We start from the raw sequence: 21,944 nt of genomic DNA, 5'->3' as shown, positions 1-21,944 counted from the left end.
ATCCATCCTTTCTGGAACTGAGAGGTAAATGCAAGATACACATTTTTCTAGATCTTTGGAAAGTGGAAGTGCTAGCTTGCTCCATTTTGGCATCTCTCTATCAGTGGAAGAGCCTCCCATTAACAAAAAGACAGTTCTCACTGCATTTCAATGCCCTCCTTGGAGGAAAAAAAAAAAAAAAAAAAAAAAAAAAAAAGTATATGGACTTGATAAGTGGCAGGGACAAGCAAAAAGAAAATAAACAAAATAAAAGCCAGTTTCATTCATAGCAGACTGTAAAAGTTTTGATGAAAAGGCTTACAGTGTTACCTTGTAAATAGAAGTGCTAAGCTTTCTCAGCTCACAGGTCTGGCAAGAGCTTATTAGCAGCACAAAATATAGCAGCTAAGCAATCCTAACAGAAAACTCCTGCAGCACCTCAGACCTAAAGAACATCTTTCACAACTGAAATTTAGTTAAATATGCACAATTTTATTTATTGAAGAGATTAGGACAAAAACATTAAACCAAATACATGACAAAGCACCAGAGGCAGTAAAACCCCACCATGCACATCACCAATCTTTCCTCCTATAAGGTACTTATAAAATAAAAAAAAAGTCCTTCTTGACACAGCACCATCTTCAGAGTGTAAAAACATTACTCCTTTATATTCTTAGTTACCAAAATAGAACCAAGGCAGGTCAGCTGCAGCTAGCTTTGTCTCTTGATAAAGAACTGTGAAACATCCTCTTGAGAGTGGGACCGTAACTTTCCTGCAAGGCAGGCAAATAGCATCCATACGTCAAATGCCAAGTAGCTGTACGCACATGCCACATACTATAATTAAGCACAAATTCAAGTAACATTTACATACTACAGAGTCCACATGTACCTACCCAAAAAACATGACCACTTCACAAAACGTATACAGGCAGTAATATCAGAACAACTGAGGTACTGGAAACACAAATATTTATGCCAAGAGATTTCAATATCATACAGCAATATAAAAGCAGTAATAAAAACATTTGCCAGTCTAAATCAAATAAAGCTATCTAGAAAAAAAAAAAAAAAAAAAAGCTAAATAAAAAGTTATTTAGGGACAGAAATACCTGAACAGAAAAGAAGTGTGTTAACTACAGCATGTAACATGTCATCCCAAGTCAACCCGTAATTGAAGTACTGGCTTAATACATCACTACTGTGACATTTTCTTCAATAAATAGAATAAGTCTTGACAATACAAAAGGTGCATATTACTGTGTATGTTTCAAGAGGAATATCTGTAATATAAATGTTCAGCTTATTAATACCCTCTTATTTCTTATTCTGGACATAAACAAAAATCAAACCCAAACAATTCTTTTCCCAAGTTGAGAGGAATTCAAAGAAAAAAAAAAAAAAAAAACTCACAATACTCTTCTTCAATAATAAAGAGCCCTCTATTTACATATGGGCCAGTCAGGTGAAGAAGAGATCGGTTCTCAGATAAAGACATGATTAAGGGCCTTCTGCCCTCTCTAGTCATATACGTGCAGCATGGCAGATATGGAAGCCAGTATCTCATCATTTTTTATTTTTTTTTAAAAAAAGAAAGTTACATAGGTTTTTTTTTTTTTTTTTTTCTCCTATTATAGCAGTAATGCATCTGGAAGTTTGAGTTATAATAGCTTCCTGCAACAAACCATTTGACACAAAACAGAACAGCTTGTTAAATGACAGTTACTTCCCCTTAAGGGAACAAAGCATTAAAATGTCATTTCCTGACAAGAATATTAAGTAGTTTATTTAGAAGAAATGAGTTGAAAATAGCTATCAAGAGACATGAACTGAAATTTTGTTTGTTTTTAGCACCCACTTTTCATGTCCGTCTTTGTGCACCTAATTTTTTTCTTAAATTAATCCCATTTATTATTAGACATCCGATTAAAAAAAGTTCGCCAATTGTACTTTCCCTGAATAATGGCTGAAGTTAAATATCTAACAGTGCGATGCCAAGATGTGAGCTGAGGCAAAAAGTTTCTATTTGTTGTGAGTTACCACTATTTTTTAATGGAACAGAAACAGGAGTGATACAGCTGCACCAGAATTGGCATGTGCAGTCTCCTTGGCTCCAGAAAGGTGAGAAGCTACAATTGCTCCATGCTGCCTTTTCTCCTCCAAATCAATCTAACCTGATAGCAAGCTCCCCCCCACCCCCCCAATCTGTCCCCATGCTACATTTGTTATATTAGCTCCTTGTGGAGGTTCCTTCTTAATCTGAGGACCTCCGAGTGTCTTTTGCTACCAAGCTAGGCTGATGCAGGATGTGATTTAACACCGTCAGGAAGGGCTCCTTCATGTGTCCATCTCCAGGTTGTGTACCTTCTGAACACCAGTCTTTGTGCTCAATTAAAGAATGGGTCCAAATCTTCTTCCATGTTGACATCAGGCACCAGCTGATCTGATACTTCCTTAGCACCATATCCTGAATTCGATACATTAAAATCTGTAGAAAACCATGGATGGTCCAGAATTTCCTGTGAAGTCAGCCTTTCTGATGGCTCCCGACGCAGTATGCTACGTATGAGGCATTTTGCCTTGGGGGATAGAGTTTCTGGAATGTTAAATTGCCCACGCCGGATCTTGCTGAAGAGGGAACTAGGCTCAATGTCATGGAAAGGATAGCGTCCAACTAGCATGGTGTAAAGCATGACACCTAGACTCCATACGTCCGCTGCTTTGCCAGAGTAGCTGCCATTTGTGTTCAAGATCTCTGGACTCACATAGGCCGGGCATCCATGCTTATCAGAAAGAGAGTCATCATTTCCTCTTAAAATATAAGCGTCTTCTAGGCTTTCCAATTTCACTCTAGTCCTGCAGGCAAAACAACAACAAAAAAAAAAAGCAAAGAAAAAAAAAAACACACAAGGTAAGTAAACATCGAAACACACATATTCCAGACAGTTACAATTACACAATTGTAATTGTAATAAAAGTACTCTACAAAATTCAACAACTGCAGGACTGCAACAGTTTAAATTCCCACTCACAGTATTTATTATTACAGGCAATTGATATTGTCTCTTCTATACCAGTTAAAAAGACATATAGGGAATATTGCCATACACACAGCTACAAGATTTCAGCTACACCTGTCCAGTCAATAAACTGGAAAGGTCTTATAAAAAGATAAAGTAACTGCTGTAATCATATGTTTAGTAATGTTTCTGTAAACATGATTTCCAAGAGGAGACACAAGCCTCAACATTATTTGTCATCTGCATTCCAATCATATGTAAGACTCATGTCCAAATCCAAGTCTAGCCATAAATAGACAAGGTTATTTTGACACTTTCACACTGGTGAACAGTTACTCGCACCTGTATTTCAACAAAGTTTGATGTGAATAAAAATTGTCACTCTGACCCTAAATGATCCTTGACTAACCAACATTTTTCCTAATTCCAGTATTCATGAGCAAGTTTGACCAATTTTGTTCTTCCTAAAGAGATCTTTGGGTAGGGAGATCAGGTGAGCTGAATGCAGAGATGAGCTTATCTACCCCAGCCAAACCAGAAGAGCTTCTCACATTTAAATGAATGGAGAGGATAGCAAAGGGCTTGCAAGAGGATGACAGGAATGCTTTATCTAGATTGCACACTCCTTTTGCCCGCAAAGTGTTGTGAACTTGTCATTGTGCTGAAGTAATTACCTCTGCAAAAGAATTTTCTTCCATTATAGATATCACACAGGAGCAGAAAAAAACGCCAAAGTTGCTTGTCATAGCATGAGTTTTACATAACCTTTCTTTCCTCTTTATTTGGACTGCAAGTGTCTGTAAATATATTTCAAAATCTGTCCCTTTTAAAGGCATCCAAAAGGATTACCAATTATCCTTTAGACTATATGCCAGCAATAGTTGGCTCTAAGAGCAGAATGTGTACAACACAAAAGGATTTGTCCAGTGCATCTGGATAGAAGAGTAACCTAGCTGCAGTGCAGACTTCCACCAACTCACGGATCACAGCTCAACTGAGGGCATTTCTGTCCTCTTCCCTCAACCTCATGAGTCTGCACGATCACTCCTATCCCTGTGTTGTGGCCATATTCCCGTATCACACACATTCACAGGCCATGTCTGAACTTCATCCCAGAAAGCAGAACTCACATCTCTTGACTAAAGCACATCGTTTAATAGGCATTAAAACAGACAAGGAGAACTCTGTTTCTTAAATGTTTACTGAAGACAACATTGCTCAGGCTTGAGTTGGAAAAGACAGCTGGGCCAGTTTTGGCTGAGACTTGGTTCCAGGGCAGCTCACTGCTATCTTCTTTGAACCAACAGAAGAGCATTTTACTCCGTGGAGTACTCCAGAGGCAACTGTGCCATAAACTCTCATAATGACACTTGGACCTTTTCAACAGCTAGAGACGTTTACCAGCAGAGGTGAAAGCCCTTTTGGCATCTTGCCTTGAATCAGGAAGTCATAAATACAGAATGCAGGATACCTGGCTCCCAAGCACAGTGTGTCCAGGCAGCTCCTTCTCACATTAAACAGGCCAGTGTTTTCCCCTCCAGTGCAGATGCTGATGGGGTTTGCGCAACACACCTGCTTACCAATTAATTCCCCTTTGCCAGCCTAACAGCAATTCTGGGGATGGACAACTGCTCGTTAGCACTCAAACAATACCCTATAGCAGCAATACCTCACACAGGAAGCTGGCTGTAAGGAGAAACTAACTGCAATTATCAAGACCACAGCAATTTCCCTCTGTACACAGCTCAGAGGCTCCAAAATGGGAGAGTGCCTAGGAGAAGGGTCCTTCCATCATGCTCAGCCCCATCACGTTCCCACACTTATCCAGCATAGGAAGAGCTGCAAGGAGAAATCTACAGAGCGAAAAAACACCTCTAGGAGGACACAGAACAGAGAGGAGGAAATGGAAGGCAGAGGCATGATTTGTCGTTCCATTTGCACTGACCACCTCATTTTTTCCACAGAAATGCATGTGTGGCAATAAAGAGGGAAGGCCAGTTACTCAAACGTTCATTAAGTCACTGAACTGCCAGCCAGGAAAGCATCGACTCACTCCTGCTACCAGCAGCACACAGGGAACGGGGCAGGGTATGCTACATATAAATAACTTGCAGGAGGGAATTCAACCCCCCCATACACTCTTGCCATCCAAGTGTCAACAGGGAAATGCTGCTTACTCTCCTATCCTGTTTTAGGTTTCCAATCATTGCCAAAAAAAAAAAAAAAAAAGAACAGTTCATTCTGCAGCTTGTGTAGTAAATAAAACTATTTTGTTTCCCAAATCTCGAATTTTCTGGAATGGATACAACACAAAAGTGGAAGGAGTGGATTGCAATGTGTTTTTTTTTTTTTTTTTTTTTTAAAAAAAAAGCTCGGAACTCATTTTCTTCAAGAGGACAAATCATTTCTTGCTAGTAAACCTGACACAGAACACAAAGGCCGTATTCCTGCCTTGATTTTCATGCAAGGTGCTGCATTCTGCAGCCAGCAGCCCTTCCGCGCATGCTACATCGGGTTTTGTTTAAGCAAGCAAATGGAACAACAGCTGGCCCTTATCTGCCTGCTCCTCCGTAATCTGCAGCCAAATGAAGCAAACACTCAACCAGGTTTTTCATCCCGCTGAGTTGACAGGCTTTGAGGAAACAAAAGGTCCAAAATCAAACAAAAACACAACCTTAGGCTCTCCTCCTCCCTTCTTGCCAGCCCCCAAACCCTCAACCAGTAACACCTTCGTGTTTGAGGTAAAAAGCTGGGAATCAGCTCCTTCACCAGGCCGTGCTCCAGTGGGTCTCTAGTGCTCGTACCCCCACTCAAGTGCCATGCCCTCCCTCACAAACCATAGTCCTGTATCTCCTGAGCTCCTACCTGCCACGTAACACAGCCCCAGCAAGAGTCTTCACACCACCCCCTTCCCAATTACCACCAAAAGCAACTGGAACGTTCTCATTTTCTTGGAGAGTTGGGTTGCTCCACAGAAGGTAACCACACAGGCCTCCTGTGAGCAGAGCAAGGACACCAGAGGAGCACATCACAGCCCCCTGCACAGAAGCACTCATGGGCTTTTGCTGCTGAAGGCCCTGGCTGAGCTCTCCTGAGCTCCTTACCATGTCCCAGAGCTAGGGGAGACCCAACCCTGCCTCTTCCTAAGAGACAGGTGACAGTACACGCCTCAGCCGTGCATACAGCACACGGTCTGCAATCACAGAACAATTGAGTAGCATGCCATTGTGAACTCTAAACATCAATCCCCTTTTTTTTACAGTCATTTCATGTTTTTTAAGCAATTGAGAAGGAAGGAGCAGCCTGGCTTAGGAGCTGCTATTTCCCAGTGCACAGCATCTCTGCAAGACACAGGTATCCCTGCATTCCAGTTCTGGTTGGCCTCCCATTTCACCATATTTCAAGCATTGCCTAAGAGAGATGGGTTTTCTGCAAGTCTAAGACCTTTCCTGCTGTTCCCTTACCCCATCACCCTGAAAAGAATGGATCTAAATACAGATAAATAAATGCACAGACACCCTGGATGAGAAGCAATCTGCCTTTCTACCTCCTCTCTCAGAGGAAGCACTGAAATAAAATACCAGGAAAAAGAATAAAAGCCAACAACAACAAACAGACCCTCAAAACTGCAAGTAGTTTCTGAGAACACAGAACCTCTGCAGCAGAGGCTGGGAAGTTAATCCAACTGCAGCGCAAACAGAAAACCCTGAATTCGGCACTTGGCAGGCAGATGACAGACTCAAAACCGAATGCTTAAATGTGAAATCAGTCAGCTTTAAAGCACTTCCCATCACGGAGCAGAGAAAGCACAAAAAAATAATAATAATAATAAAAAAAAATCAGTCTCCTTCTTAAGAGTCACATTTCTTAAAAAAAAAAAAAAAAAAAAAAAAAAACCTCTCACCTCTCGTTTTCTACATAATTAACTTGCATCAGCCAGCTAAAGGACCCCTGCAAGTGAAAAAAGTTTTCCAAAAGCATCCGCGTTTGAGGTCGACCATTCAAATGGTTGCAACAAAATTAATCCCTGAAGTTGAAGTGTAAGCTACTGCCAAAGCCGGATAAGAATCACTTTGAACACATACTGTAGGGCAACAAAGACTTTTGTCAAGGCTTACGTAATTACAGTACATAATTTCAAGTTTTAATGCAGACCCTGAATAAGCACTTGGAAAAAGAGCATTATGCATCTATCAGATCATTGATAAAACACTGCATTAGTCTAATGCATTAAAAAAAAATACAACCCTGAATCATGGCTATTTAAAAAGGGGAAGCTATTCTGCCTATGAATGCTTTCCCATTACTGGTGAATGAAACCACAGAAGTGCAATCAGAGGGCAGCAGCAGCACTCAGACGGGAAATGCGTCTTTGTCCCCATAGAAACCGTCAGGGAAACCCATGAAAAACAATACCACTCTGAATTTCTTATCAATATGCCATTCATTACTTGACTGCATTCAGACTTTGCTCTTCAGTAATGTAACAAAACCTAATCAATTAAATGTCTTCCAGAAGATTCTTCAATGCAGCCTCCTGAGTTAGCACCCGTTTCTGGCAGACGGCTTTGTTGCACATCCTACACTTTTTTTTTTTTTCCAGGATGATTCACATTATTCCTCTCTGCAGAGCTCTGGGGTTACTGGCAAATTACTCCCCTGCCTTTTGACACTGAAACCAGGACTGTAAGAACCCGGCATTCACGCTTGCTCCGCTCTTATTCTCCAAAAGCAAACACAATTTCCATACCAGAATCAGTGGAATTATTCAGAAGCCTCTAAGCTCATGAGGCAGGGGGGAAAATACATATAAAAAGATGGAACATTTAAAGAAGAAATGCTGACTGAAAGTCTGAGTGTTTCAGAGGAAAATATCTCCACTGCACTGAATAAACAGTAGTAAAGGAGCCCATACCTGAATCAATGAAAGCAGTTGATTCTAGTTTGTCCTCAAAGCCATTTGATGGGAAATAGCACCCGAGCCACAGCTGAGCCACAGTTACCATTTTGGGAACAAGAACTGCAGACCGAACCCACAGTTTTAGTCCAGCAGCATCCCTGAGACAACGGCCAGATCAGCTGCTTTGGAAGGAGGCATCCTGCTTCAGAGACTCCAGGCACACCACCCACTTGCTTTTCAAGTTGGGTCAAAATAGATGATCCAGATTTACAGATTCTATACAGCAGCAGCGTGCCTCCAGAGATCAGAAAACAACTGTCATCCGAATTAGAATTGCCATCCAGATTGCCATTTTACTGATATGGCTGCAGGCAAATATATAATGGCAACCTTTGAACAGGAGAGGTACCTCACAGCAATCCCCCCTAAATTAGCCTGTCCATAAAAAACAAAGGCACCCATGTCATGCTCCCTCATATTTCAACATTGCCCTGACTGAGGCCAGAAAAGCCTTTCCTTAGGTGGAAGCACTCAAGCCATCAGCAGGAACCCATAACTGCCCAAGAGATCAGGGATTGCTCCTGTGTGGCCAATAATTTACAGGTCATTTAATCAAGGTCAGTTGCTAGCACCCTGTCACAAAGACAAGATGAGCATGAATGCAATTATGCCATCAGGCAGGAAAAAAAAAGGGGGGGGGGGGGCGGGGAAGCTCAACACTGGAAACAATTTTCTTTTGCTAATTGATTATTTTAACTAAGGGAATCTCTCCTAAATAATGCAGAAGCATGCTGCCTTCATGCAGCCGGTGAGATGGGGAAGGCAGCTAATGAAATCCCATGCGGATGATTTGTAGCTTGGTAGAAAGACTTGTCCTGAACTCAGAACTACCCAATCTTCTCCCAGGGCAGCAAGGCATGCAGGATCAGAGGGGAAATGTTATGCCATCAATTCAAATCCTGCTCCTTTCACTGTTAAGAACCCTTCCAGCGCGTAACGGCACACATCCTGGGAGTTCACCACACAGCATCCTACGCAGCTCCAGTGAAAAAACCTGCACGGAGGCTGTCAGACAAACTGTCTCTTGCATAATGAAATAGGCTCAAGGATATGTTTCAAAAGGCAACTGGGACTCGCAGGCAGTCAAGGTTTTACAGGATGAACCTTGTTCCTAAGGGAAGATTCCCTCACTGGTGCTTCCGCAGAATGAGGAAGCCTCTAAAAATTACATATCCCCACCCACCCTTCCTCCGACAAGATCCTATCCTGCCCCACACACATCCCCTTGCTGACATGCAGGATCCAGCAACTTAGGACTTTTAACTCATTTTTGGCAGGCTTATACTCAAAAAAAAAAAAAAAAATGCAGACCACCCCCTCACATACCTCCAGGTAGGACTGGGGCCCCCCTGAGACCTCTGCCCTACAGCACGCAGACAGGATTGCTGGGAACAGTCTGTCCTGAGTGCCATGCACTTAGCTCCTTCCACACCCTTATTGCCTACGGTGACACACTCCCAAAAAAGAGCAGGCAGGAAGGGAGCAATGTGTGTGTATGCCTATGTTGGGGTGAGGGCTCTAAAGTCTAATGCAGACCCTTTCATAGAAGGGCTCAGTTACAACCCTTCAAGAAGGCCATTATATGATAAGCATCTGGCTCACAGCAGCTACTTCACCTTGCTTTTATCTTTTTAGATCACATGAAAGGTCAGTTTTAAAAGGCTCTGCTGTCAGCTCTATGCCACGTTCACCATCTTTTTTAGGTCTGAACATGACACAGGGAAAGGAGACAAAAAAAATATATATTTTGTGAATGGAACTGCATGTTGCCAGAAGAGCCCTAGACTTTCTAAGCCTGCAGTGAGTGCTCAGCACCTCTAAGACAAAGCAGATCTAGTATATTACAAGCTCACTTGCAAACCATGGCTGAGACATCTGTAACCTGTCTCCATGCAATATACATCTACTAAAAAGCAGGTGTTTAAGATTATATATGCCCCAGGTTAGCTCCTGTTTATGGTCTCCTCCTTTCCTCTGTCTCCCTTGCCTGAAGTAATTTCATGGTGTGATAATAAGGACAATTAAAAAGAAAATGCAGGAGAATTGCACCGAGGCAGTCCATGGCAGCTGCCACTAGCCAGCTCACCGCCATCTCAGATGCCTGCAAACTTCCTCGGCCTCAGCTCAAAAATTAACATGGAGCATCTTGCACTGAGTCTCTGGATGGAGGTTTTTAAGTCTTCAAAACAGCAAGCTGGTGAACTCTCCGTGAAAGATGTCTCAAGAGACATCTGTTTCCAAGGACTGCAGAGTGCCTGCCCTCAGAGAGGGCAATCCTGTGACAGGCATCTCATGATGGGCACCCAACCATGCCAACCACATCTGGTAACACAGCCAATGTGTAATGTGCAACATTCATCCAGAAGTACTTTCAGAAAGTCACACAGGAGTCCAGAAAGCCAGCGTGCAGTCCAGAGTCGGGGAGAAATGTGACAACCCCTTCAAAGAGCCTGCCAGAAAGCTGGTGACCAGAATGCAATGGGTCCAAATCCAAACAAAATGCTGAGCTGTCATAAGAAGTGATTCAGGAGCTTGCCAACACAAGCCAGCTAAGGACACAGGAAGGCTAGCAGTGATTGTGGCAAGGGAGGCTGGGCAGCACATGAAGGCACCCCGCAGCCCAGGGTAAAGGCAGGACCCCAAGCAGGGCTTCTCTCCAAACTCCATGCTCACTGCAGGGCTGCATCCCCACAGCACCCTTCACAGAAGGAAGAAAAAGTTAGGTATCCAGCTACAAGGCAAATACCAAAAGATAGTGCATGTCTGAGGGTAAAACCTGCTGCAAACCCTAGAGATGCTACAGCAAACACTCTCACCGGTCACGGTCATGCCGAAGGACCTCAAACAGGCTCAAGATCCACTTGGAGCTCAGTCCTTACTCCAAAACCTGCCAGCAGCCAACTCTTCCCTGGCTTGAGCTTTCATTTACGACCTTGTGCACAGCACTTAACCTCTATGAATCCATATGCCCTCAGGAAGAGATTTACGCACTTCAGAAGGCTGGCGTGATGATCAACGTCTACAGATGGCCTCCTGCACCCCATCAGGAAGGGGGACACAAATGCAACAAAACCCATAGTGTGCTGATCCCCAGAATGCCAGAAATCAGGAGATTTGCAAGCAAACCCCTTGAAGGCAAAAAGGAGTACAAACCTTTCTGTCGGGGGCAATTGTCTAACTGTTCCATCCTCTCTCTGTAGTCTGACAGCAGAGATTTGCTGCCTGTAATGGAATTTGCCTTCCTTACCATATTCTAGTAATAGGCAAAATAATAATAATTTAGTTTGAAATTTGACTTATAACTTCACACTATTGAAGAAGTGATGCTTATTTGGTCCTGTGGCACCTTTCTTCTCCTTTCAGGGTAAGGTAAAGTACTTAAATAACAAAACAGATGAAGACTGCCTTCATTTATAATTCTTTTGATATTCGAAGACCAGGACATTAACTTACCTGTTCTCTATTGAATTTTAAGTAAAACAGCAAGTTCTAACACCAGGGGAAAAAAATGAGCTGACTGCATTACAATTTGACAACCAAAGGGGAAGAAACTTACTGCTAACTATAAGAAAATGAAATGCCTACTTGGACAGAGGTGAGTACACATCTTCTGTGTTTCTTTGTGGGATCAGGTTTGTATCACAAGGATTACAAACAACACAACTAAGTCACCTTAAAGAACCGTCCAAAGCTGAGAAGTTCTAGAGGGGAAAACTGATAAAACAATTCTAAGAGCATCAAATAAATGTTATGCTAACACAGGCTTTCTAAATTGGTGGATTGCACTGGCTGCATTCCCCTGGTGCACAGCAAAAGGTGTCAGATTATATTTACTTTTATTGAATCTCACCTGCCTACCATTTCTCATATTTACTCAAGGAATACAGGTAAATTATGATATCTAAATACCAAAATTATTTTAATTTTCCCCTCAACAACTATGAGGGATGTACAAGGTCTTTAAGCTTCAAATATTATGACAGCTAATATTTTAATATAATTAAAGGCTTAAAAACACACTACAGAAATTAATAATTCCCTGACAGCAGAAATGTTTGTGTATTAAGAAAGCCATTGGAACAACCACCACAGAAATGCTTGATTTAATTCTGAGATCTTTGAGGTGGCTCTCTCTCAAAGCATCTGCTATGTATCACACTGATGAATTGCTTTATTAGCTATGCTGTGGATAGTACTATTTTTAGCACAACCAAAAAAGTCCTGCCCATTCTGCGACATCATTATGGAACACTAGGAGAAGGGCAGAGTTGCTCTGCCCAAAGGCCTACTATGAAGGAAGATTGTAAAAAGGAAAAAAAAATGTAAATAGTGTAACAGGAACAGAACAAAAATAATCCAAAGCAAGAGTACCACAAAGATCAGCAACAAGCAACAGCAAGAGTACCACAAAGATCAGCAACAGCACTGACCAGGATGAGAAAAAGTGACCATCATGCATGGAAGTAGAAAACATACAAAAGCACATTTTATCTTAGCTCATGTCCAATATCTTGAATTCAAATTTTATTTAGAAGTTTCTAAATAGTCCAATTTTTAAATAGTCAAGAATCCTATAAGTACTTTAAAAAGTCTGGTGAGATTCAGTATGGCAAGTAAGTGTTTTCCATGTGTTCAGTAATCTGAAAGTCACTGCCCTCATTTAATGGATGTGCTGCTGCTTGCTAACCTAATCTTACAAAACATTTCCAGCCATGCGGTAATGTCTTAGAAGTTCTGCTTCATCAAGATCAGTTGCAGGTTTCAGACGCTTAACTCTGAAATTTCAATACTCTGCCTATTTCACACATAGTTCACAAATTTTTTTTTTTAAAAAAAAGCAATCCCTCTTCTTCCACCCCACCAAAACAACACCCCTCAATCTTCCTTTATATGAAAAACAAAAACAAAACATAAGAGACCTAAGGTGCTAGCCAATGGCACACATCATTTTCATGGAATGCAATCTTCAAAATTTCTGCAGTTCAGGATTAAAAGCAGCTATAAAATAAAGTACCCTGAAAAACAGATTAATTGTTTTGTTTCCATACTATGGAATTCTACATTTCATTTTAAGTGCTGATGCATTTACATACACGCAATAGCCAGATGTAATACACCATTACAGTCTATCTTTGATTTAGCACATCAAGAAAACACTGCTAGTAAGACTGGGACCCTTACAAAATGCTCAGCACCAGCAGCCTCCAACATTTTTTTTTCCTACCTCCTTGCTTCCTGGTTCATTACTGATATCGCAAGGGCATTGCAATTTGCAACATTCAAATAACATTCATTCTTTGCAGTGACATCAGCAGGAGCAAAGAGCACTCCTGACACCAGATCAAGATCTTGAATCTTTGCAAATTCCATCTGTAGTTTAGATAACAAGAATGAAGTGGGAGGAGTTCCCATGCCGTATATACCTGTCTGCAAAACTCCACGAGCTCTGACTTCGTATTCAACTACCAGGGTAGCATTAGGATCAATGGAAAGAATATGTGCTAAAAAATGCTTTGATTGATTTTCTTTTTTAGACAAATAGAACTGCCTCCATGTATCCTTCATATGCTCTCTGGCTCTTGCAGTCAGTCTAGCAGCCCACAGCTAAGAGCAGACCAATATTACTTCAAATGAAAAAAAGTTTCCATTCATGTGTTGCCTGCATTCTGCATTTCCCATCTTTTCTCCTAAAATAAAAGTTGTGAGTGTTTAATAATAGAAAGTTGAAAATCAGTTGGTACTAAAGGCTTTAAGAAATAGGAAAATAACTACTGTAAAAGACCTCTGCTGAGGAACAGGTGACACACAGCAGTGCAGTTCACACACATTTCTTAAAACATCATTTTCACCTTTTTTCTTCCTGGATCACTGCAGGTATCAAGGATCAATGGATTATGCAGCACCCATACCACAGGCACTCCCACAGGCAGCAGTTTCTGAATGCAAGGTTTCTCAGCACGCGGGCATCGCCGGCAGGCTCACTGAAACACCAGTTCAGATGGGTGTGAGCAAAGCACAAAAACCTCCGTGAACCCGGAAGGACCGGGAAGATTTTTCAGCCTAAATATAGCAGCAGACTGAAAGTGGTGACTGATTACAGTCTGATGATCAGAGCATGTGAAAAAGCCAGTCGCTGTTTGGTTCTATTTCCATCTCCCGCTATTTAATCTCACTGCATCTCCATTTATTTAGTGGAGAAAGGACTGCAATACCACTATACTTAGAAGTCAACAGCACATCCAGAAGAAAACCACATTACAGTTATCTTAAAAATAACCAGCAAGTTGTATTTGATCTTTAAAATTAATTAGTGGGTAATTAGAAGAGACTGTACAAAAGTGAGTAACTGTGTGATTTTGCAGACGAGTTATGTTAAAAACATTCATGAACGCAAACACTGCTATTATAGTACGCACCACTCTTCTTGGGTGGCTGCAGGATTTGGCCTCGTGCCGTGTGTTGCATTTAGTTCCTAGTAAGCAGCAGGGTAGGAGTTCAAAAGTATTCGGCACGGCCTGTGTCCGCTCCCACTACATTGCTCTGAGCTCATTTTGCTCAGAGTGGAAAGGTAGTTCCAGCCCTGTCCTTCACACAAAACCACACAAGTTTATGTAAAAGGCCAGGAAAAATTCACTTTAATGTTAGGACATGATCAGCTGTAACAGAAAACAACCCCACCTACTTGACACAAGTTTCCTTGTTATCTACATCAAAGACGTTATAACGATGTTTAATTATTAAACTCAGGGTAAGAGTTGTGAATGTTTAGTTTACATATATCTGCTTTGAATTTCTCTCTTAATGGACATAACATATGTTTCATTTTAGACTTTCTTATTAGAAGAGGGGGAAATTGCAATCATTTATATTGGGGCTACAGCAGAAAAACAGGGAAGAGCTGTGAATTGCTTGAACTGAATTGAGAAGTGAAGATATGTCTTTTACTTTACTGCTTGTAAAAAGATTAAAATAAGTTCATTTTGGAAAATTTAGCTTTTATTAAAGTTAAATAAAGAATATTTAAATAGGATAGATGTTGCCATTTTTATTTTAAGGTTAGAAACTTCTCTTTAATGACTGAAGTGTCTATATATTAGTTTTCTGTCATTCTCAGATCGTGGACTTACTGAGCCTGCAGAAAACCCATTTCCCTCTGTTTTTGCTTATAACCCTGCAAACAGCCTAAAATTGAGTTGATATGCATTGGTTATTTTTAATGAAGATTTCCAGAACACTTCACTCTGCAACAGTGTGAATAAGCTTTCAAACAATTCATAGGATGGAACTGGAAAGGAAAAAAACACCTCCCTATCCTCTACCAAGACATGAAGAACGTAAAGGCAGACTCTGTCCCCATTTAAATTTTTCTTCTGACAGTCATCTTCCAATTTAAATTCCTCTGTGAAAGTCTGACATTACTCTGGCAGCATTCATTACTCTGGTGGTTTATGTGGAAGTTGCAAGCAAATACATGATGTAACATAATTAATGAAAACTGGTAACCACAAGGAAAGAGACATGAAGTTTCCACAGGTTCAACGCTATAGCTATGGATCGGCATCAGAAATAGCACTTCAACAGTGTATACCACACTACTTCATTCCCTGTCTTTACCCTCATTCCCCAGATCATTCACCAGCCAATTACTGAGTGAGGAAAGCATTCAAGGAAGAGATATAAATAAAACCACCACCAAAAAAAAAAAAAGAGTAGTTTCCCAAGTACCACAACAGTTGAAACTAAAAGCAGGTACCCACACAGCAGCAAGGCAGTTTTAGTCTTAGTATGACTCCTGACTACATAATACTCTTAGAAGCAGTCTCCAGACTCTTCCAGCACTGGAAGCAAGAAGCTGTCCTCAAAGTGGTCCTTCAAAACACTGGTGGCCCTTGCCTCCAACCTACGTCAGCATTAACCGCTTGGCTGTTCCTCCTCTTCATGTCTCCTCACTGGTACGAGCCATTTCAGTCCCCAGCTCTCTTTAATACACCAGATCTTTTACTCCTTCCCTATTTAAACACCAGCTGTATTTATATTAGCAGAGCTCCTACACCAGACATCTACGCATAGCCTTCCCACAGGAGACATCCCCTCCTCTGGATTGAAGGTGCTCCTCTGGGTGGAGATGCAGAGGCCAGACACAGATACAAACAGCACTCTATACTTACTTTACTCCTAAGCCAGAAGGTAAAATGGCACATCCATTCCATGATCAGGTTACAGAGGTAAGTAAAGAAAGTGAAACACCTTGCGTACCACAAACGAACAGTATGGTGACCACAAAGAGCACAGCATCCTGTGACTCTGAATCTGACCTCAGGTTCCCCCCACCTGTAACATCAGGGAGGCTCTTACCTTTCTTCATCCTTGAAAATAAACTTTCGCAGCTTGAGATCTCGCAGTACCAGTCCACCGTCATGGCAGTGTGCAACAGCGGAAGCTATTTGATAGAAGAGTTTGGCTGCCTCTTCTTCTTTAAGCTTCTTGCAGGTACGAACAAACGAATGCATGTCCCCATAGCTCCTTTCAAAGAACACATACGCTTTTGTCTCCCCAAGAATTATTTCAGTAATTTGGTTGATATTTTTATGCGCAGGCAGACAAAAACATGGTGCTAATAACTCCTGGTAGCAGCCAATATCAAACACCTGCAGGAACAAGGACAGTAAAGCCAGGGTTAGCACTATGAAGGACAGTGAAGTTAGGGCATATCTAATTCTGTTAACAGCATCACCTCTGAGTACAGTTTATGCTGCTGCCGAAGCTGTATGTAAACAGGATGTCACAGGCTCACGGCACAGAGGACGAGACAAAACAGACTGTACAACCCCACATAACAGATACACGTAGCCTTGGCGGAAAAGGCTAGTCTTCAAAACTTGTAGCAAGAACAGTTTCATTAGCAAATAGCTGATCAAATTTAGAATGCAATCTGAATTAAGCTGTAAAGACCAATGACATGCAGAGGCGGTTCTTGGAAGGAAGTTTGTTTATCTTCTATTCTGCATCCAAATAAACTCGTAGAGAACATGACCAGTAGCTTTGTGTTGAGAGAAGCTGTCAAATTAAATCCACCCTGATCCACACGCCTCTCTCTAGATTTTATTAACCCATTAAAGCTTTCAGGATTTTCTGGTTTAAAATATCACCCGTCACTATTCACATTTACTTCCTGCATTTCTTTTATCTCCCACTAACAGCAAAGTCACTTTCACTTTCAAAGTCTCAGTTTTACAATGGCTGTTTGTAAGATCAGAAGGACAACTGGGGAAATAGCCCTGCCTGTTGGAGTGCAGACAAACACCCTTCAAAAGGCAAAGACAAAACCACCCCAAAGTCTCTGCTTTTCAGTCAAGTGCTCCATTAAAAGCGAAGTGTCCCTTTAATAGTAAGTATGTTATCACTAATCTTATGAATGAGCTGTAGGAATTAAAAAGGCTGCTGGGAAACCCAAATATAAGAAGTTACTATAATCTAGTGATGACGAATGAATCAGTATTTGAGTCAATTGAGAAATGCCCATACTACACAAAGAAGAAAGACTTCATTAACAAGAACAGAAGTCAGTGTGCTGAAGGAGAATATAAGCCAAGTATTGATGGGAGCGACTGTTATTTTCAGCTATACCTGCTCCAGATGTAACACAAAGCAAGGGATTAGCATTTCCACCAGCATAAAAAATCTATCAATATATAACTCACTCTCTGGTGTTTTGTTACTTTGGTAAAAGGAATTTAAGGTGGTCACGTCTCATTCTAATTGAACGAAGAAGTGAAGAACCAGTAAGGGTATCAAACTTACTGGTTCAAACACAATTGTTTTTCTTTTTTATATTCCAGTAGTGGATATTTGTGTCCTCTCCAAGAAGCGAACCTCCTTGCTTTCTTTGAAGCTTTATAAAGCATTCAAAACTGAGCATCAGAGATGCAGTTCCATCCAAATTTACCTGAGGCTTCAAAACCTAAGCCATTTAACACGTCAGAGCACAGTCATAAACTCTGAAACCCTGAAAAGGACCCCAAACCCACAAAACTGGGACACCCACTGCTCACACAGCTCCTTCCTCCCACCCCATACCTGTGCTGCTATACTCCACCACAGGCAAAAACAACCTTAAAGGCAGGCTGCCAAACAGATCTAACACATTTTACAGGGGGGTAGATTAACACTGAGCCATTCCGGTGACATGGTGAGCCAGGGACACAGAACAGGGGTGGGGAGGGTATGTTGCTAAAATCCCTGGTGTGTAATTCAGTCCAGAGGAGAATTCATTGACATTTGGGTCTCAAAACTACTACAGTGCAAGTGAATGGCTCTACTACAAAGCAGCTGCTATAAAATAAAATTTAAGCAGGAACATTCATATAGCTCAAACCCTCATATGAGAGAGAAAAAAAAAAAAAAAAAAAAAAAAGCCTTTCCAGAATTCTCTTCTAACCAGATTATCCTGACATAAATTAGTTACATTTTGTGGTTCTGGGGCTATATTAGGTAAGTAGGTCTGGATATGTATCAGCACTATGTTTACAAGTGGGGAGACAGGAAGTACTATCACACTGCTACAGCCTAGAATACCTTTTATAAAGGGCTTCTTTGTATCCCAGCATGTAAGATCCCTGGCCTCAACTCAGCAAATGTCCAATAAGCTGCAGTTTGATTTAGTTCTTGCTGGAAATTGGAAGTAAGAAGTTACCATTGTTTGGATGCCACAGAGCCTCAAAGCAAATAACGGCATCTGTACAGGCAGTGGGTGCAGCCAAATGAATCTTGAGAATCATCAGTATGTGTCTGTTATCCAAACCAATGTTTGTGCAAGCAATCTCTAAGAGCATCTTCAATAAGATACCAGATAGCAGGTCCCTTAGCCGGAAGGCTACTTGACAAATACTAGTCATGATACTGCCGGCATTTTAAAGAATGCATTAAATTGAGTTCAGGACTGACAACTGTGCATTCACAAGCTGGCAATTCAAGCTAAGATCATATTTTGGAGCCCAGCTAGAAGAAGTAGTGCCTTGCACATACGGAAAAACTGACACTATTCAAATGTCAGGATCGGCTTAAAAACATACAGCTTAAAGGGAGGAGAAAAAAAAAAATCAAGTCCACCCTTTGTGAGCTGCAGTCATGCTGCTCATACTGTTATCAAAACACTACCTTAATCCTGCAAAGCAAACAGGAAACAAAGACGAGCAGAGCCCCCATGCTACTACTTGCTATGCAAGTTCACCTATAATTTCACGCAGAGCAGCAGCTTTGTGGGATCTGTTTATTTCATGAAAAGATGCCAATGTCCTAGAGTGCAGCGCTGTACTGCTGCACCAAGCAGGGCTTTCATTCTAGAAATTCTCATGTTCTGTTTCAGTTTAGTAACAAAGCATTCACTTCAGCATGCAATATTAGTTCTTTGCAAAGTCACGGGCCCTTTTTTTTCCCCTGAATAATCACACAGTCCTAGGTTGCCTTAACATCAGGTTTTATAACTCAATCAGTGAGCATATTTAAATTGCCCTCTGAACTCCAGCCTTCACAAATAGCAAAGAGGAGCAATTATTTTCACTTCCCTGTTATAAGCTAGTCCATAACTTCTTATGAATCGAGTACACAAGTATGAAACAGTCAGCAATACTACCATTAATCCCTGGAATGTGAAAAAAAGCTACAACACACCTACTTTTCAGTTTTGCAGTTAGCTCGACATGAGATGCTTGCTCAAGATAGCTACATGGCACAATTCCATATTTCAGGAACAATGCAGCGGGTGTTGCAAGGTTGCAATGTGCTATGTAGTTATAAAAACTACTACTGGATACTGCCTCGGTTTGCCTGGCATAAGTCTGGCTTGCTACAGACAATGAGAATCGCAATTTAGGAACAAAGGAAAATATTCCCTCAGCCAGAAAGGAGAACATCCCTCGACAGGCGTGCACGCATGGGGGTTTATTTCTCCCACTGCTCACCTTTGAATAGTAGGAGCAAACTGGGAGGAGGCTCAGCAAAGCAGACGGGCTACAAAGAGTGGGATAGCTATTTTGTCTGCTCTTCTGAAAACCGTAGGTGTGCAGGTTTTGTTCTTGCTGAGTTGCGCAATGGGGGAGGATGCTGTTTGCAAACAACCTCCACGGTGAGGGAGCTCAGGCTGCTTAATTCAATGTGGATTTTTTAGATCACTTTTAAGACAAAGCTGATTGCAACCTCCCCCCCTTCCGCATCCTCCCTCATACCCCAACTCACAGAACAAGGGAGAAGGGCAAAAAAAAAATCGAGGAAGCCGGCAGGTCCCAACACCTTAAAATTAGCTGGGGATTCCCTACTCCATTTTGAAAAGTGAGAGTGGGGAAGATGAGGTTTTCTCCTGCCCTGAAACTCCTTTTAAGACCTACTTAAAGGACGGCTCTTTCCAGAACAATATCCCTGGGGTAAAAGGCAGAACTGGCTCCCGGCCACCGCTATAACGTGGCCATTGTCTGGAGAGAGGGAAAAGTTACAGGATGCGCCTTTAATCCTGCCTCTCCCCCGCCTTTTCTTTAATAAAGCTGGTCAATAACCGAACCCCCCGACCTCCTTTAAAGCCCCAGGAAACGAACCCGCGGCAGCAGGCTAAGCCCGGCAGAGGAGGAGAGGGATTACCTTGCAAACAAGCTCCTCGCCGCTGTGCAGATGGACGGCTCGGAAAACGTGGTCTCCCTCGAGAGGCTCCAACAATAAGTATTTCCCGATGCAAGAAACGCAATGCGACAAGTTCGGGGTCTCCGGCGGGCTCGGCGAGCCTAGATTCGGGCTAAAACTCTGGCTTGGCTCGATGGACCGTATGGACGAGAGCTCCTCAAAATCCTGGGTTTTATTCCGCGGTCTCCCATATCGTGCTATCGTGATAGGGGTTGACCTTTGTATGTTCATGAGTATGGAGAAAACCAGCCGAGACGCTGCACCGGAGCCCTGGCGTGGAGCGCGGTCCCTCGCCCGTCCAGCTGCGGTTGCCTTTGTGTGCCGGGGAGGGGGGCGGGAGCGGCGGCGGGCGCCCAGCCTCAGCGCCGCGTCCTGGGCACAGGGAGAGAGCGCTCAGCCCGCGGCCCTTTGTTCCCCGCCGGCGGCCGAGCGCGGAGCGGTGCGGAGCCCGGGTTGGGGGGCGGCCGCCTCTCCCGCTTAGGAGGAGGGATAAAAGGTTAGGTAAAAGCGCTGCGCGCTAAGTGAAGTGTGTGGGGGGGGGGGCCCCCTTTTTTTTTTTTTTTTTTTTTTTTCTTTTCTCCTACCGCGAGGCAGAGCAGCGCTTCCGCCGCCGGGCTGTAGATGGCGTGGGAACGCCGCCGCTGGGAAAATGCCCCGCGAAAATAGCGAGGGAGCGAGCGCTGAACTTGGAGCGGGCCGGCCGACAAAAGAGCGCACGGAGCGGCGGGAGGCTCCGCGGGGCCGCCCCCCCTGCGGGCCGAGCCGCGCAAGATGCGCGGGTGCTGCGCGCCCAGCGGCCAAAGGTATCCGGCTGCTGCCGGCGGCGTGGCTGCTGCGGGAGAGGGGGAAAATGTGCGACCCCGGGAGAGGGGAGGCGAATCCCAAGCGCACGGAGGGATTTGGGGCTGGGGGCTCAACGGAGAAAAGAAACACAAAGAAAATAAAAAAATAAATAAAGCAGCGTAGCGAGAAAGGGGCCGGCTTCTCACTGCGGAGGTGCGCTAAAGGACGCTTAAAAAAAAAAAAATTAAAAAAAAATCAGCAGATTGTATTTATTTTCTCCCAAGGGGATGGCCGCGTCGCTCCCCGTTCAGCGGCGCATCGTCCCCCCCCGCCCCGCTTCCATCTCCCGGCGTATTAATAGCTACTACTTACGTGGCGGGGACGCTGGCTGCCTCCGTGCCTCGCTGCCGGCCGCCGCCGCACGCCCGCACGGTGCCCAGCGCGCAGGCTGACTGTACTGCCCCGGCACCGCCGCCCGCCCCGGCCCGGCCCGGCCCGGCCCGGCCCCGCCGCCCACCGCGCTCCGCCCC

The 21,944-nt window shown here is 43.0% G+C and overlaps 1 protein-coding gene across 1 annotated transcript; it reads right to left on the bottom strand.

Moving 5' to 3' along the window:
• Window positions 1-450: 450 nt before the first annotated feature.
• TRIB2 (tribbles pseudokinase 2) lies at window positions 451-21,938 on the bottom strand. Its single transcript, XM_035321332.1, has 4 exons — window positions 21,787-21,938; window positions 20,593-21,003; window positions 16,318-16,610; window positions 451-2,838 (listed from the first exon to the last, which is right to left on the bottom strand). Exons 2-4 carry the CDS (start codon window positions 20,860-20,862, stop codon window positions 2,370-2,372), a joined length of 1,032 nt encoding a protein of 343 aa, XP_035177223.1. The 5' UTR covers window positions 20,863-21,003; window positions 21,787-21,938; the 3' UTR covers window positions 451-2,369.
• Between the last annotated feature and the right edge of the window lie 6 nt (window positions 21,939-21,944).

This window comes from Oxyura jamaicensis, chromosome 3, assembly GCF_011077185.1.
Source record: "Oxyura jamaicensis isolate SHBP4307 breed ruddy duck chromosome 3, BPBGC_Ojam_1.0, whole genome shotgun sequence".
Taxonomy (NCBI): domain Eukaryota; kingdom Metazoa; phylum Chordata; class Aves; order Anseriformes; family Anatidae; genus Oxyura; species Oxyura jamaicensis.
Note: the sequence above shows the minus strand (reverse complement) of the source record. Positions and strands in the feature narration are given on the sequence as shown.

Excerpts from the sequence above, each read along its gene's own strand:
- TRIB2 (XM_035321332.1), bottom strand. The coding sequence starts at position 20,862 with ATGAACATACAAAGGTCAACCCCTATCACGATAGCACGATATGGGAGA. Across the intron at positions 16,611-20,592 it reads GCGAGGAGCTTGTTTGCAAG|GTGTTTGATATTGGCTGCTA; the intron begins GTAATCCCTCTC and ends TTGTTCCTGCAG. Across the intron at positions 2,839-16,317 it reads ATTTTCAAGGATGAAGAAAG|GACTAGAGTGAAATTGGAAA; the intron begins GTAAGAGCCTCC and ends TTTTGCCTGCAG.